This window comes from Scophthalmus maximus, chromosome 11, assembly GCF_022379125.1.
Source record: "Scophthalmus maximus strain ysfricsl-2021 chromosome 11, ASM2237912v1, whole genome shotgun sequence".
Taxonomy (NCBI): domain Eukaryota; kingdom Metazoa; phylum Chordata; class Actinopteri; order Pleuronectiformes; family Scophthalmidae; genus Scophthalmus; species Scophthalmus maximus.
Window position 1 is genome coordinate 24,941,546 of NC_061525.1, and position 17,590 is coordinate 24,959,135.

General features: G+C 48.4%; 1 protein-coding gene across 6 annotated transcripts; it reads left to right on the forward strand.

The window, feature by feature from the left end:
• Positions 1-1,068: 1,068 nt before the first annotated feature.
• wdr62 (WD repeat domain 62) lies at positions 1,069-16,966 on the forward strand. 6 transcript variants are annotated; one of them, XM_047335474.1, is made up of 34 exons: positions 1,069-1,411; positions 3,467-3,558; positions 3,636-3,698; positions 4,612-4,669; positions 4,967-5,134; positions 5,724-5,861; positions 5,966-6,148; positions 6,235-6,395; positions 6,494-6,665; positions 7,140-7,280; positions 7,360-7,538; positions 7,629-7,720; positions 7,958-8,083; positions 10,347-10,417; positions 10,546-10,667; positions 10,742-10,817; positions 10,912-11,023; positions 11,110-11,173; positions 11,712-11,816; positions 11,899-12,002; positions 12,092-12,144; positions 12,235-12,477; positions 12,632-12,702; positions 12,792-12,949; positions 13,066-13,179; positions 13,280-13,391; positions 13,507-13,582; positions 13,735-13,813; positions 14,091-14,216; positions 14,458-14,629; positions 14,817-15,067; positions 15,323-15,412; positions 15,503-15,594; positions 16,345-16,966. In XM_047335474.1, exons 1-34 carry the CDS (start codon positions 1,313-1,315, stop codon positions 16,705-16,707), a joined length of 4,326 nt encoding a protein of 1,441 aa, XP_047191430.1. In that variant the 5' UTR covers positions 1,069-1,312; the 3' UTR covers positions 16,708-16,966. The 6 variants fall into 6 exon arrangements, with proteins under 6 accessions (XP_047191430.1, XP_047191433.1, XP_047191431.1 ...); XM_047335477.1 differs by having other exon boundaries at positions 12,656-12,702; XM_047335475.1 differs by having other exon boundaries at positions 12,238-12,477.
• The last annotated feature ends 624 nt before the right edge of the window (positions 16,967-17,590 follow it).

Below are 17,590 nucleotides of genomic sequence, written 5' to 3' on the forward strand. Positions count from 1 at the left end.
GTTGCACTGCGTGAGGCAAATGGTGGTCACACCAGATACTGACTGGTTTTCGGACCCCACCAATACAGTAAAAGTGCACATTTCAGAGTGGCCTTTTATTGTGGCCAGCCTCAGACACACCTGTGCAATAATCCTGCTGTCTGATCAGCATCTAGGTATGTCACACCTGTGAGGTGGGTGGATTATCTCGTGCTCACTAACACAGATTTGTGAACAATATTTGAGAGAAATAAGCCTTTTGTGTACATAGAAAAAGTTTTAGATCTTTGAGTTCAGCTCATGAAAAATGAGCTGAACTCATTTCATAAACGCTAAAAAGTGTTGCGTTTATAATTTTGTTCAGTGTATATATATAGTCAGGTTGACCCTGTGACCCACCGGACAGACCCCGATCCTCAGGTTGAGCCTCTTTACTCCAGTTTCATCTGAGAAGGAGAATTGTTCTTTGTTGAATAACTAAGAGATTTTCTCTCAGTCGTGAATCTTTGATAAACGATACTTCACTTATCTTTATTTACTGTTGGGTCATTGTTTTACTTTGGTTCAGAGATTCAGCAGCTCAGAACCGGACTCTAACTTTGAATACGTTTTGATACAGCACGCCTGGTTTAAACCACAGATTCATCTTTTAATTAAAGTACTTTCATAACCTTGAAAGTATGTAATGTAAAAGCTGCCAGATAAATGTTACTGTACAAAGAAACATTAAATGTAAATACTTCAGTGGTTGAGTTCACATATAAACTGTCCAATATTGGAAACAAAAAAGATTAAGTTACTGTGAAGTATCTTAAAAACATTTTACACTGAAATTCTTTGACAGTTTTTTTTTAAAAACATGTTATGAGTTACGATCAGATGTTGTAACATCGTCATGTTCACGATTTCTCTGTTATGAGTTATGATCGGAAAGGTTATATGGTAAATTAACGACGCTGATTGGTCGGCTGTCCGGCAGTGGCCGGGACTTTGGCTTCCTCGCGTGTCCATAGGTTGTTTTTGGTAAGGGGGCGGGGCCCTGTCTGCCTATTGGTCGGTTGAGGGGACAGTGGGCGGAGCTCAGTTCGAACCGGAGTCCCGCCGCAGAGAAGAAGTGTCAGGTTTCTTCGGTTGTTAGCATGAAGCTAAGCTAGTCCTCCATCATCACCACCAGCGGAGAGTTGTAACAAAGTGACCCGCCCCTGCTTCGCCTCGGCGGGCTCGCACGGACCAGCCCCGCAGTGTTGAGCCTCTTCGTTCTGTCCCGGGTTTGTCGAACGTGTCGTTCTAACTTCCTGGAGAACTTCGTCAGAGTGAAAGTGAGGCGGGCGTCATGGCGGAGGGAGCGGACCCCGCGAAGAGGAGACAGCCTGCGGGCAGGAAGAGCCGCCAGAGCCGCCAGAGCCAGCCGAAGAAGACGCCCAGCGGCCGGGTACGATCCGAGGCTAACAGAGCTAACTGCTAACAGAGCTAAGTGTTAGCATCACAGTCCGCTAGCTCCGCTGCTTTGAAGAATCACGACGAACCGGAAGAACCGCGCAGAAAAAACACGTCACGACTCGAACAATCGTTTTATATTAAATTAAAAGATTAAAACACGAGTCACAGAACTTTAGTCAAGTTTCACAGCAACAAGCTACAGACGAGCTACAGACTGAAGCAGCAGAACCTACCTGGAAACAACGGACACGGTCACAGACAACTGCAGACTCAGTGTCAGTCAGTAACTACAGACTCAGTGTCAGTCAGTAACTACAGACTCAGTGTCACTCAGTAACTACAGACTCAGTGTCAGTCAGTAACTACAGACTCAGTGTCAGTCAGTAACTACAGACTCAGTGTCACTCAGTAACTACAGACTCAGTGTCAGTCAGTAACTGCAGACACAGTGTCAGTCAGTAACTACAGACTCAGTGTCACTCAGTAACTACAGACACAGTGTCAGTTAGTGAACTACAGACTCAGTGTCACTCAGTAACTACAGACTCGTGTCACTCAGTAACTACAGACTCGTGTCACTCAGTAACTACAGACTCGTGTCACTCAGTAACTACAGACACAGTGTCAGTCAGTAACTACAGACTCAGTGTCACTCAGTAACTACAGACTCAGTGTCAGTTAGTGAACTACAGACTCAGTGTCACTCAGTAACTACAGACTCAGTGTCACTCAGTAACTACAGACTCGTGTCACTCAGTAACTACAGACACAGTGTCAGTCAGTAACTACAGACTCAGTGTCAGTCAGTAACTACAGACACAGTGTCAGTCAGTAACTACAGACTCGTGTCACTCAGTAACTACAGACTCAGTGTCAGTCAGTAACTACAGACTCAGTGTCAGTCAGTAACTACAGACTCGTGTCACTCAGTAACTACAGACTCGTGTCACTCAGTAACTACAGACTCAGTAACTACAGACTCGTGTCACTCAGTAACTACAGACACAGTGTCAGTCAGTAACTACAGACTCAGTGTCAGTCAGTAACTACAGACTCAGTAACTACAGACTCATGTCACTCAGTAACTACAGACACAGTGTCAGTCAGTAACTACAGACTCAGTGTCAGTCAGTAACTACAGACTCAGAGTCACTCAGTTACTACAGACTCAGTGTCAGTCAGTAACTACAGACTCAGTGTCACTCAGTGACTACAGACACAGTGTCAGTCAGTAACTACAGACACTGTGTCACTCAGTAACTACAGACACTGTGTCACTCAGTAACTACAGACACTGTGTCACTCAGTAACTACAGACTCAGTGTCAGTCAGTAACTACAGACTCAGTGTCAGTCAGTAACTACAGACTCAGTGTCAGTCAGTGACTACACACTCAGTGTCAGTCAGTAACTACAGACTCAGTGTCAGTCAGTGACTACACACTCAGTGTCAGTCAGTAACTACAGACTCAGTGTCACTCAGTTACTACAGACTCAGTGAACTACAGACTCAGTGTCAGTCAGTAACTACAGACACAGTGTCAGTCAGTAACTACAGACTCAGTGTCACTCAGTAACTACAGACTCAGTGTCACTCAGTTACTACAGACTCAGTGAACTACAGACACAGTGTCAGTCAGTGACTACAGACTCAGTGTCAGTCAGTGACTACAGACTCAGTGTCACTCAGTGACTACAGACACAGTGTCGGTCAGTAACTACAGACTCAGTGACACTCAGTAACTACAGACACAGTGTCAGTCAGTAACTACAGACTCAGTGTCAGTCAGTGACTACAGACTCAGTGTCACTCAGTGACTACAGACTCGTGTCAGTCAGTAACTACAGACTCAGTGTCAGTCAGTGACTACAGACTCAGTGTCACTCAGTGACTACAGACTCGTGTCACTCAGTAACTACAGACTTGTGTCAGTCAGTAACTACAGACACAGTATCAGTCAGTGACTACAGACTCAGTGTCACTCAGTGACTACAGACTCAGTGAACTATAGACACTCCTCACTGACAGTCTGTTGTTGTGGTTCCAGGTGAGTCTGGACAAGGTTCTCGGTCTCAGCACGGCCAGCAGTAGTGGTTTGACCTCTGACCCCAACTCTGGGCTCATCGCCTATCCTGCAGGGTAAGCCACGCCCCTTCTGACTCACCTGTACAGGTACTGACACTGTGCTGACGTCTGTTGTTCCGTCTGTGTCTCAGCTGCGTCATCGTGCTGCTGCACCCGAAGAACAACAAGCAGAGTCACATCATCAACACATCCAGGTAGAGCCACGCCCACATCTGTCGTCCAATCAGGATCAACAGATGATCGGTGACTGTATATAAAGCAGTCAGAGACTGTAAATAAAGACGACCACTGACTGTATATAAAGACGACCACTGACTGCATATAAAGACGATCACTGACTGTATATAAAGACGATCACTGACTGTATATAAAGACGATCAGTGACTGTATATAAAGACGATCAGTGACTGTATATAAAGACGATCACTGACTGTATATGAAGACGATCAGTGACTGTATATAAAGACGATCACTGACTGTATATGAAGACGATCAGTGACTGTATATAAAGACCATCACTGACTGTATATAAAGACCATCACTGACTGTATATAAAGACGATCACTGACTGTATATAAAGACGATCACTGACTGTATATAAAGACCATCACTGACTGTATATAAAGACCATCACTGACTGTATATAAAGACCATCACTGACTGTATATGAAGATGATCACTGACTGTATATAAAGACGATCACTGACTGTATATAAAGATGATCAGTGACTGTATATGAAGACGATCATAGACTGTATATAAAGACGATCAGAGACTGTATATAAAGACGATCAGTGACTGTATATAAAGACGATCAGTGACTGTATATAAAGACGATCAGAGACTGTATATAAAGACGATCAGTGACTGTATATAAAGACGATCAGCGACTGTATAAAAAGACGATCAGTGACTGTATATGAAGACGATCACTGACTGTATATAAAGACGATCACTGACTGTATATAAAGATGATCACTGACTGTATATGAAGATGATCAGTGACTGTATATAAAAACGATCAGAGACTGTATATAAAGACGATCACTGACTGTATATAAAGACGATCAGCGACTGTATAAAGAAAGATGATGTCATGTGTTACAGAAAACCCTTCAGTGCTGTTTCCTTCTCTCACGATGGGAAACACTTGGTCACTGGTGAGGTGAGTCTGACCAGGGTGAAACCAGCTTCATTAATAACTGGATCTGCACAAAGACACAAATAGATTTCTGAGAATAATTTGTGGATGTTAATGAAAAACAACGTTATAGCCATTTAATGAGGAAATCTACTAACCTACAGAGGGAACATTGTGTGTGTGTGTGTGTGTGTGTGTGTGTGTGTGTGTGTGTGTGTGTGTGTGTGTGTGTGTGTGTGTGTGTGTGTGTGTGTGTGTGTGTGTGTGTGTGTGTGTGTGTGTGTGTGTGTGTGTGTGTGTGTGTGTGTGTGTGTGTGTCAGAGCGGTCACATGCCCTGTGTGCGGGTGTGGGAGGTCGGTGGAGGTCAGGTGGCCGAGGTCCAGTCTCATAAATATGGGGTTTCCTGCGTGGCGTTCTCCACCAACAGCTGCTACATCGTCTCCGTGGGTTACCAACACGACATGACCGTCAGTGTGTGGGACTGGAGGGTGAGGACACAAACAACACATCACTCCACTCATAAATGATCATTAATGATTAACAATCAATAACTGAATCAGACATTTTACGGTAGTTCTGAGACTAACCGATATACAGTCAGTGTATATCGGTAAGTTGGGTAGTGGGGACGATCAGAGACTGTATATAAAGACGATAGACGATCAGTGACTGTATATAAAGACGATCGGTGACTGTATATAAAGACAATTACTGACTGTATATTAATAAGATCACTGACTGTATATAAAGACGATCACTGACTGTATATTAATAAGATCACTGACTATATATAAAGACGATCACTGACTGTATATTAATAAGATCACTGACTATATAAAGACGATCACTGACAGTGATCGTCTTTATATACAGTCTGTGTGTGTGTGTGTGTGTGTGTGTGTGTGTGTGTGTGTGTGTGTGTGTGTGTGTGTGTGTGTGTGTGTGTGTGTGTGTGTGTGTGTGTGTGTGTGTGTGTGTGTGTGTGTGTGTGTGTGTGTGTGTGTGTGTGTGTGTGTGTGTGTGTGTGTGTGGAGATTATAGATGATGTGACGTATTGTTGTCTGTGTGTCTGAACAGAAAGGTTCCGTCATCGCCTCCAACAAAGTGTCCAGCAGAGTTTCCTCAGTCTCATTCTCTCAGGACAACAGTTACTTCGTCACGGCAGGAAACCGACACGTCAAGTTCTGGTACCTGGACGCGTCCAGAGAACGAAGGGTACCAGCAGCCAATCACAGCTCAGCCGGGGCTAGGCCAATCACAGCCCAATTCACCTTCTTCTCCTCTCTCACGATTTTGTTTTTCTTCCTCCCCGTCCCCAGGTGAACAGCACGGTGCCTCTGATTGGTCGCTCGGGGTTGCTTGGTGATCATAAGAACAGCGTGTTCAGCGGGGTGGCGTGTGGGCATGGCCTAATGGCGTCCAGCACCTACTGCATCACCAGCTCCGGTCTCCTGTGTCTGTTCAACAGCAGCCGACAGCTGGAGGCCTGGGTCAACCTGAAGGTCGTGACCAGACACAAACTTTAAAAACTTTAACGAACAAATGTTCTTCATGTTTAACTCGTCTTCGTTGTTGTTGTTGTTGTCAGACGTCGTCGGCGAGCTGTCTGACCATCAGTAAGGACTTTATCTTCTGTGGTTGTGCTGACGGAGTGGTCCGAGTGTTCAGTCCGTCCAACCTGCAGTACGTCACCACGCTGCAGCGACCTCACCGACTGGGCGTCGACCTCACTGAGGCCGTTCAACACGGGTACAAATAGTGCACTACGCAGCAAGTACACAATAAACACTGCGTTAGGAAAAAACACTGGTCAATCCCATGATGCCCTGCTCTCTGTTACCTGCCAGTCCAGCTGCTCAGTTCCCCGACACGTTGGCTCTGACCTTTGACACCACTGCCAAACAGCTGACCTGCATCTACAACGACCATAGTGTTTACGTGTGGGATGTGAAGGACGTGAGGAACGTGGGGAAGCTCTACTCCGCCCTCTACCACAGCAGCTGTGTGTGGAGCGTCGAGGTGAGTGCAGCCACAGGGGTACCGCCAGGTAGTACTGACAATACCGCCAGGTATTAATGACAACACTGCCAGGTAGTACTTATAATACTGCCAGGTAGTACTGACAATACTGCCAGGTAGTACTGACAATACTGCAAGGTAGTACTGAAATACTTAAGATTATAGTGACATGACTTTTTACAAGTACAACCTGAAATACTATTACTTGTACAAGATATACCTCTATATTACTACATGAGTACTGTCAGTATTACCAGACACCTTTGCTTTCTACCTTCTTACATCCCGTACTTGTAGAAATACTTGCGTTGTTAAAATACTTCCAGTCTTACCAGAACAAAGTGTAATTGCCTCACTACTAGAAGTACTCCAGAAGTTTTCCAGGTACTGACAGAAGTACTTCAGGTACTAACATAAGTAGTGCAGGTACTAACAGAAGTACCTCAGGTAATAGAAGGTGTGACTGTGTCTCAGGTGTATCCTCAGCTGTCAGACGAGTCTCAGGCCTGTCTGCCTCCCTCCTCCTTCCTCACCTGTTCCTCTGACAATACCATCAGACTGTGGCAGGCCGACGCCCCCAACGCCCCCAACACATACAGCAACCTGTACAGCAACGTAAGACACACACACACACACACACACACACGCACACTGACACACTCTGACTGACACACACTCTGACTGACTGACTCAGTCTGTTGTATTTCAGGACCTGTTAAAGATTCTGTACGTGGGGGAGAACACGCAGCACCTGCAGGGGGAGGGGGAGAGGGGGGAGGCAGCAGGGGCTGATGGGAAGTCTGGGATCAGAGTGTTGAGTATCAGTCCTGATGGACGACACCTGGCAGCTGGAGACCGCTGTGGAAACCTGCGGTGAGACACACACACACACACACACAGGTGTATGATGGGAGGTGGAGGAGGAGGATGATGCTCACCTTCCTCCTCCCTCTGTCTCTTCAGTATCTTTGCTCTGGAGTTTCTGGATGAGCTGGTGAAAATCGAGGCTCACGACTCTGAGGTTTTGTGTCTGGAGTTCTCGCCTACGTCCACAGGTAAGACCTCAGGTGGACCGAAACCATCTGATTTAAGTTTATTCCGCTGGACACAGGAAATGTTTCATATGTCGGCCTGATCATCGCTGCTTTCAACTTAAATCTGATCTGTTTCACGTCCTATTTTAATTCTCGAACGACTTGAAATGTTTCTTTTGCAAAGTGCTGTGTAAACAAAGTTATTATTGTAAGGTTGTCAGCGCAGGTGTGACACCTGAGACTCTGACGTCCTTTCAGGTGTGAAGCTGTTGGCGTCGGCCAGCAGGGACCGACTCATCCACGTCTTCAACCTGGACAAGAACTACAGTCTGGAACAGACTCTGAACGACCACTCGGCCTCCATCACCGCCGTCAAGTTCACAGGTGACACAGTCCAGGGTAGTGGGAGAGTCCACAGGTAGAGGGAGAGTCTAGAGGGAGAGGGAGAGTCTAGAGGGAGAGGGAGAGTCTAGATGTAGAGGGATAGTCTAGATGTAGAGGGAGGGTCTAGAGGGAGAGGGAGAGTCTAGATGTAGAGGGAGAGTCTAGAGGGAGAGGGAGAGTCTAGTGGGAGAGGGAGAGTCTAGAGGGAGAGTCTAGAGGGAGAGGGAGAGTCTAGTGGGAGAGCGAGAGTCTAGAGGGAGAGTCTAGATGTAGAGGGAGAGTCGAGAGGGAGAGTCTAGATGTAGAGGGAGAGTCGAGAGGAAGAGACTAGATGTAGAGGGAGAGTCTAGAGGGAGAGTCTAGATGTAGATGGAGAGTCTAGAGTGAGAGTCTAGAGGTAGAGGGAGAGTCGAGATGTAGAGGGAGAGTCTAGAGGGAGAGTCGAGAGGGAGAGTCTAGATGTAGATGGAGAGTCTAGATGTAGAGGGAGAGTCTAGATGTAGAGGGAGAGTCTAGATGTAGAGGGAGAGTCTAGAGGGAGAGGGAGAGTCTAGATGTAGAGGGAGAGTCTAGATGTAGAGGGAGAGTCTAGAGGGAGAGGGAGAGTCTAGATGTAGATGGAGAGTCTAGAGGGAGAGTCTAGAGGTAGAGGGAGAGTCTAGAGGGAGAGGGAGAGTCTAGATGTAGAGGGAGAGTCTAGAGGGAGAGGGAGGGTCTAGAGGGAGAGTCTAGATGTAGAGGGAGAGTCTAGAGGGAGAGGGAGAGTCTAGATGTAGATGGAGAGTCTAGAGGGAGAGTCTAGATGTAGAGGGAGAGTCTAGAGGGAGAGGGAGAGTCTAGATGTAGAGGGAGACTCTAGTGGGAGAGTCTAGAGGGAGAGTCTAGAGGGAGAGTCTAGAGGGAGAGGGGGAGTCTAGATGTAGAGGGAGAGTCTAGAGGGAGAGGGAGAGTCTAGATGTAGAGGGAGACTCTAGAGGGAGAGGGAGAGTCTAGATGTAGAGGGAGACTCTAGTGGGAGAGCGAGAGTCTAGAGGGAGAGTCTAGATGTAGAGGGAGACTCTAGTGGGAGAGCGAGAGTCTAGATGTAGAGGGAGACTCTAGTGGGAGAGCGAGAGTCTAGAGGGAGAGTCTAGATGTAGAGGGAGAGTGAGACTCTAGATGTAGATGGAGAGTCTAGAGGGAGAGTCTAGATGTAGAGGGAGAGTCTAGAGGGAGAGGGAGAGTTTTGATGTAGAGGGATAGTCTAGATGTAGAGGGAGAGTCGAGAGGGAGAGTCTAGATGTAGAGGGAGAGTCGAGAGGGAGAGTCTAGAGGGAGAGTCTAGATGTAGAGGGAGAGTCGAGAGGGAGAGTCTAGAGGGAGAGTCTAGATGTAGATGGAGAGTCTAGAGGGAGAGGGAGAGTCTAGATGTAGAGGGAGAGTCGAGAGGGAGAGTCAAGAGGGAGAGTCTAGATGTAGAGGGAGAGTCTAGAGGGAGAGTCTAGATGTAGAGGGAGAGTCCAGAGGGAGAGTCTAGATGTAGAGGGAGAGTCGAGAGGGAGAGTCTAGATGTAGAGGGAGAGTCTAGAGGGAGAGTCTAGAGGGAGAGGGAGGGTCTAGATGTAGAGGGAGAGTCTAGAGGGAGAGGGAGAGTCGAGAGGGAGAGTTTAGATGTAGAGGGAGAGTCTAGAGGGAGAGGGAGAGTCTAGAGGTTGAGTCTAGAGGGAGAGGGAGGGTCTAGATGTAGAGGGAGAGTCTAGAGGGAGAGGGAGAGTCGAGAGGGAGAGTCTAGATGTAGAGGGAGAGTCTAGAGGGAGAGGGAGAGTCTAGAGGTTGAGTCTAGAGGGAGAGGGAGGGTCTAGATGTAGAGGGAGAGTCGAGAGGGAGAGTCTAGAGGGAGAGGGAGAGTCGAGAGGGAGAGTCTAGATGTAGAGGGAGAGTCTAGAGGGAGAGGGAGAGGGAGGGTCTAGAGGGAGAGTCTAGAGGGAGAGGGAGAGGGAGGGTCTAGAGGGAGAGTCTAGAGGGAGAGGGAGGGTCTAGAGGGAGAGTCTAGATGTAGAGGGAGAGGGAGGGTCTAGAGGGAGAGTCTAGATGTAGAGGGAGAGGGAGGGTCTAGAGGGAGAGTCTAGATGTAGAGGGAGAGGGAGGGTCTATAGGGAGAGTCTAGAGGGAGAGGGACACAAACCATGTGCTGGTGATGGAGGAGGCAGAAAGTTGTATTGTTCATATCCTTTGAACCAATCAGGATCCTCAGTGAGCTGACAGTTCTGTACCTCTGCTCCAGGTGAGAGTCCGGAGCTGAGGATGGTGAGTTGTGGAGCCGACAAAAGCATCTACTTCCAGAGGGCTGAGCAGGTAGGTCAGAGTACACGTTACATTCTGAAGAAATGTTTATGGAGTTCTGTTGGGGCTTTGATCAGAAACATTCTCTTCCTATTTCCCATGATTCCCTGTGAATGAACCAATGGCGTGCTGCGGTCCAGACGGCGGAGGGTTTGTCGTTTTCCAGGAGCCATCACGTGGTGGAGAAGACCACGTTGTACGACATGGATTTGGATTCGTCGAGGACGCACGTGGCCATCGCCTGTCACGACCGAAACGTCCGGTAAGGAAAACGCGTGGTGGTGTCGGATCTCTGGAGCAGCTGATCTGCTGAAGCTGATGTTTCTGTTGTTTTAGGGTTTACAGCGTGGAAACCGGGAAGTTGAAGAAGTGTTTGAAAGGCTCGTCCAGCGATGAAGGAGCTCTGCTAAAGGTGTGATTATATTTTGGTTGGTGCTGATGACGATGGCATTCGAGTCCTCTGCAGTGCAGTGATCTGATTGGCTCTCACTCGGTGTCACCTGCAGGTTCAGATGGATCCATCGGGAAGTTTCTTTGCCACCAGCTGCTCAGATAAAAACATCACCGTCTCTGACTACGAGTCAGGAGAGTGCGTCGCCACCCTGTTCGGACACTCGGGTGAGTAGATCCAGCTCACCTGCAGAAAAGACGCGTTGGCGTCTCTCATCCGGGTGTTTGACATCTTGTGTCGTCTGTGTCCTCAGAGATCGTCACCTGCATGAGGTTCACTCAGGACTGCAGACACCTCATCACCGTGTCAGGAGACAGGTCAGTGTCTCCCATGCTGCGTTCACACCAAGCGCGATGAGAATATTCACGTTGTGAGAAAACATTTGGTCATTCACGCAAATATTTGCCCGTTCTTTCTCCGACAAACCTCATCTGAACACGTACACACACACAGGTAAACATGAACTCTTGAAGGAAAACAAGTCAGACAGGTATGCAGATGGCAAAGCTACACAAAGTGGTTGTGCTAACTGGGGCTGACTAGCTAGCGTCCAACTTCCTGGTTCACTTCCTGCCGAGCCTTCGCCTTCTTCACTCGGTCGTTCTGCTCGCTCACACACACACACGCGCACACACACACACACAGCGACAGTAGTGATCCTCCGTCATGATACACTGAAAGGACATCTGGCGACAGTGAGGGATGGAGGATCTCAACGCTCATTGATATGGCGTAAACGCGACACGCAAATATTTCTCGAAATTTTCGTCTATTTGCATTTTTTGCGTTGACTTTGTATGTGATCTACTCCCGGTGTGAACGCACCATGAAGACTCTGTTTCTAACTGTGTGTAGTTGTGTGTTCGTGTGGCGGTTGGACTCTCAGATGACCGCCACCATGAGGAAGAGGCGGGGCCTCCGACTGAAAGTTGCACCTGAAACCAAACAGCCAAACATCAGGTGTGACACGTTTGTCTGCGTCGAGTTCGTCTGAGTGAACTGCAACATTTCATGTGATTTAATGTCGGTCGTGTGGTTCCAGGAGAGAAACCTTCATCACTGTTCCCTCGTCTGAGCCGCAGCAGAGGGAGGAAGAGGAGGAGGAGGAGGAGCTCAGCACTCCAGGCAGACTGAACTCTGCTCACGGTGAAGAGGAGGAAGAAGAAGAGGAGTGAATATTGATCAGTGACAATCTGATTGACGAGTGTTTCATCGTGTTGCTCTTTGTGTTTCAGACGTTCGGCTTCTTCAGACCAACGGGAAACTTCCCATGTGGTTCAGGAAACTGGTCAGTGTGACACTCAAGTGTTCCACCGATGTACAGGTTGACCCATCAGGGGCTTTATGACACAGCTCAGCTGTGTTGCGTGTTGTTCAGCAGGGTCAGGGCGGAGACTCCGCCGCCGTCCAATCGGCCGCTGAGCCTCGTCAGGTGCGCAGTCGGTGGACGGAGCAGCTGAACCCTCTGACCATCTGCTCCAACTTCTCCCCGAGTCCCACCAAGAGTCAGGAGGAGGAGGAGGAGGAGGAGGAGGAGGAGGAGGAGGAGGAGGAGGAGGAGGAGGAAGACTTCCACCCTCAGAGTCTGGAGAGTCTGCTGGGGGAGGAGGAGGAGGTCGAGGTGAGTGTGGAGATCAGGTGACTGACTCATTTTCAAACCTTGTTTCATTATTTTCTATATTTCTATAAACTGAAGCTCGGAGCAGGAAGAACGGGTGTGAATCAAAAGAGACGCTATTATCTTATCATGGTGGAAGAAACTGTCCAATGCACAGATTCCTGACTGTGATGATGCTCAGGTGCTGCAGGCTTCAGGTGACCAGAGCAGCAGCAGCGCTGCCGACAGGTGAGCGATGGCACTGCAGCTCCAACACGAACACAGACGGACCTGGTGCTGAAGCTGCTGCTTGTTAATGTACGTTGTGTCTCTTTCAGGGAGTTTGACGTTGAAGCTGTGACTGACCCGCAGCGCTGCTTGACCCAGCTGGAGGTCGAAGGTCAGGGGGTGGAGCCAGTGTGGAGTACTCAGCTGAGTCCAGACTCCGCCTGCTCTGAGGGGTCCGCGGGAAGTCTGGAGCAGCCGCACGACGCCGGTCAGACCTCAGATCATTTCACTGGATGTTTGTGACGGGGAACTAGGGTAAAGCTGAAACGATGAGGGAGAGATATTAACGTGGCACTTCCTGTGTTTCCTGTGGTGGCGTCGCAGACACCGACTCTCTGAGTCAGGGCAGCTCCGCGGGCAGTCTGGGTCCAGACGATGACGACGACAGAAACTCTCTGAGGAATCACTTTGACACTCTGGCATCGAGTCTGAACGACGGTACGGACGACACGTGGTCAGCGTGGCCGTCGCAGAGACACAGTTCATGTCATCCTTACATCATTGACTCACACACTGTCTGCGACCTTTGACCTTTCAGAGAAGTTCGACACTGACCTCAGGACACTGCAGCCTCCGGAGGAGAAACACTTCCTGAACCCGCGACTCAGCATCTCCGCCCGCTTCCTGTCGCGCTTCCAGGACAGACTCAGGTCGGTGGCCTGAGCTGAGGCTGTGACCTTTGACCCGGAGGGGGGGGTCGGGTCGGGTCGGTGAGCTTGTTTGGTTGTTGTTGACGATGACTGTTTGTCACTGCTGTGTCCTCAGGGCCTGGCCAAGTCGAGCTCCGCCTCCCATCTCCGTCCCGACCAGGATCTCGGAGGAGAACGACGTTGACGCATCGGTACGGACGCTCACACCTCATTAGCGTCAACACCACCGCCATGTTTGTACGGAGACGTGGTCTCCTCACGAGACACCCGACACGCCGGCGACAGTAATGGTTTGAACGGCAGCTGCTGATTCGTCGTCTGAACGTTGAATAAATGTTTTCAGGTGAACGTAGAGTCGAGCAGCGACGCGGCGTCAAGTGAGTCTACTCGGGAGGAGAACACACAGTCACACACACACGGAGGTGAGTTCTGTTCATCGTCTCGACAACGCCATGCTGACCTTTGAACTTATACTGGAGTCTGAGGATGCCGAGCGAGGAAGCAACGACATATCGTTTCAAACGTACCCCAACCAGAGGGGGGGGGGGGGGGGTTTGTGTTTGTGTTTGTGTGTGTGTGTGTGTGTGTGTGTGTGTGTGTGTGTGTGTGTGTGTGTGTGTGTGTGTGTGTGTGTGTGTGTGTGTGTGTGTGTGTGTGTGTGTGTGTGTGTGTGTGTGTGTGTGTGTGTGTGTGCGACAGTGAGAGGCAGCCCGTCTGTCCTCCGTAGAAGAGCTTCCTGCACGATATCCCATCAGCCCCTTCGCCGCCCAACACGCCGCCGCCGCCACACTGTGGTGGTGTTCCAGTGCAGAGCGCCACTGGGAGGTGTGTGTGTGTGTTTGTTTGGACACGGGTGTTTGGTGTCGTCCTCTGGGTTTTCTCTCTGCTGTAAAACTCACATGATAATTTGACTTGGACTCGGTCCTGGTCCCGGTCGAAAGAGACTCAGCAGCTTCTGAACTTCACTCATTCCTCCTTTTACTCACTGGGTCAAAGGGCACTCACCTGCTCCGCCCCCCTAACCCTAACCCTGTCACCTGACCTTCTGCTCTTCACACCCAATCAGACGTTGACTCCCGGAGCGGCGTGATGTCTACAGTCCAGCCGGGGGTGGCGCCGCGGCTCGGATACCTGGGGACCACGGCCAGCTCCAGGGCCAAAGTGAGCCAGGACCCCCCCTCCCCCTCCCTGTCCTCGGAGCCACTGCCTGGTCCGGATCGTCCTGAGGACCAGAGCAGGTAACAGACACAACCAACATATTTAAATTCAAGACAAAGTCGATTGTTTTGACAAGAAAATATCATCAACAGATCACAAGTTTTAATGCTTCGACAACAAAGTCATGATGTTTAGATGTTTGAATAAAGTTTAAACTGTGAATTCTAAAACTGTGAATTCGTGTTTCTGTTTGTCGTCGTCCGTCAGCGATGCTCCGTCCTCCCAGAAGTATCAGCCTCTCATGGCGAGCCCCCAGGCGTTGGGCACGCCCACTGAGGAGCCGTCACAGGGCGGAGCCAGCAGGTGGAGTGTCGGCAGCAGCAGCGAGGAGACGCCGACAAATCAGAGCCAAACGCTCATCATCGTGAGCCCCGCCCCCTCCGTCACGCCCACCAAACGTGACATCATCAAGTCTGACATCACCTCCTGCTCTGTCTCCAGGCAGGAGGACGATCGAGGTGAGAAGAAGGGGTTTGTGGGTAAATCTGTGATGTCCCATTCTGACACTTTTTTATTAATGACGTTTTTCTTTAAATTAGTGACAAAATTACATTTGTCATCAAATGTTCCATAACAACTCTTAAAATATTGAAATATTATTTTTTTCTGAAAATATCGGAAGTTTTACTTTAAAACTTTTTCACTTTTTCTCTGAGTTATAATGTTATTATTGTCACCAAGTCATCAGTTTGTCTTTGATATGTCCATCGCAGAATCAGACTCTACCTCTGGTGCCCCGCCCACTTCCTCATGTGCCCCACCCACTTCCTCCTGTCCACTGTCAGAAGGCCCCCGACAGACAGGTAACTTCCTGTGTGTGTATCACGTGGTGCGACGCCTCTGGCGCCTCCTTCAGGACGGAGGTTGAAGCGTCAGGATGTCTGTTGTTGCAGGTGAAAACGAGTCGGTGAGTCTGCAGCAGTGTCAGCAGGTCGCCAACGAGCTGAGACAGACAGCGAGACGAGCGGCTCGCCTCCACAGAAAGGTTCATTACTGACTGTTACTGTGACTGACTGTATATGTTACTGTATGGAGCCCTGAGAGCTCACAGCACTGCAACCTGAGAAAACTTCTTCATCAATTTGACAACACACGTTTGCAGCGTTTAGAAAACCGACCTGAACACAGCACATCAAAGGGGCAGTGAGCAGATTCTAAAGCGAAACACTTTTTTGTAAAAATCTGCAAATATTTCCTCACCATCAGCTGTCGGTTCTGTGTGCTGCGAAAAAAGAATCCGGGTTTTCGGCTCAGCCCAGGTTCAGTAACCAAAATGAAGGTGCGGACCGAACCACACGACACTGAGCAGTTTTTAAACATCACTCGTCTACACGTTAAGAGGCGTGCAGGCACTCGGCGGTCGGACTCCCGGGTCAGAGCAGTGACATCACAACAACAATGACAAGAGAAACACGTTTTTCTCCAGAGTCGCTCAATGCCACAATGTTTTAATAAATCAAAATATCTTTATCTCATTTTCCAACACCACTGACGGAAAGAGAACCTTAACGGCGCTGTCAGTCAAAATCCACGGCAACAACAACAGGCGCGTGCAGACATGTGCATCACTTCTAAGTGTCCTCTGGAAACACTTCCGTTTCGTTGTGGTCTGTTTGTAGCATGTTGTAGTCACATTGATGGCTGAAACTCAATGCCCCCCCTCACGCTTTCCTTTAAGCTTCAGATTTATTCATTTATTTCACGTATGTTTTGTTGTTGTTTCTTCCTCCTGCAGCTCATCGCTGAGCGGCGTCTTCAGATGTCGTCCGTCCTGCAGGAGGCGTTTGTTTTCGTCCACTATGAGCTGCATGTCGTCCTGCAGGGAGAGGGGCAGGGTTTACAGGGAGAGGGGCGGGGCAGTGAAGCCCTCTCTGGTCCACAGGCGGTCCTTCAGGGAGAGGGGCGGGGCAGCGAAGCCCTCTCTGGTCCACAGGCGGTCCTTCAGGGAGAGGGGCGGGGCAGCGAAGCCCTCTCTGGTCCACAGGCGGTCCTTCAGGGAGAGGGGCGGGGTCTACAGGACGAAGGGACAATGTCTCTGCTGGAGAAATACTCCGAGCTGCTGGTTCAAATGACCCAGAACAAACTGAATCGGATCTGACCCGGGACCAGTGGAACCGGATCTGACCCGGGACCAGTGGAACCGGATCTGACCCGGGACCAGTCTCGTGCTCGGTGTTGGTACGGAGGCTGAAGCAGGTCAAAGTTCACTCTGACGTCAGAATGACAGATTTTATTGATATCAGTATTAAACTTTTGCACCTTAACGTTGTTTGATGGCAACAAAGTGTTTCATGTGTTTGTCATGTTTGTACATAAACTGCAGTTTTATGTTTTAATAAATGTTTCAACGTCTCATAGATTTTAGTTCTGATGTTTTCATTTTCAGCTCAGACCTAAAAAAATTATATCTTACTGTAAAAGAAAACAACAAACACAATATTCATTAAACCACGAGAAGAAAAACAGAAACTGAATAACTTTTCTCATCCTGTTAATTAACATGTGATAATAAATGTTTTAATCTCCAATATACAATAAAAAATAAAGTGATGTGATGTTATTAGAAGACATTTTTCAAGATACATTTTAAACATTAGTTTTATTATTGGTCCATTAAAAATAAAAACTCATTAAAAAGTAAAAATACATAACTCAATAAATAAATACATGGAGAAAGTTATAAATAAATACATTTGTGTATTTCTTTATTTCTGCGTCTGTTAATAGGGGGCGGGGTTATCTCAGTCTAAAGCAGGATTGGTTAACACATGGACAAATAAATAAAGGTACAAATGTAGAGAAAAATTTCCAGGCTTTTCACAAAACTGTATTTTTACTTAGTTATGTATTTAATAATTTCAACATTCAGCTTCGGGCTTCACACTGAAAATGTGAAATGTTTCAGCTCGTTTGATAAATTGATAATTAAAAAGTTTTTCCTATAAAAACCAAAAGTTGACCGAACTCAGATTTTTTGGAAA

Bases quoted from the DNA above. Each gene is read 5' to 3' on its own strand.
- wdr62 (XM_047335474.1), top strand. From the start codon at position 1,313: ATGGCGGAGGGAGCGGACCCCGCGAAGAGGAGACAGCCTGCGGGCAGG. The intron at 7,721-7,957 runs GTAAGACCTCAG...ACGTCCTTTCAG, and splicing joins GTTCTCGCCTACGTCCACAG to GTGTGAAGCTGTTGGCGTCG. The intron at 10,668-10,741 runs GTAAGGAAAACG...CTGTTGTTTTAG, and splicing joins TGTCACGACCGAAACGTCCG to GGTTTACAGCGTGGAAACCG.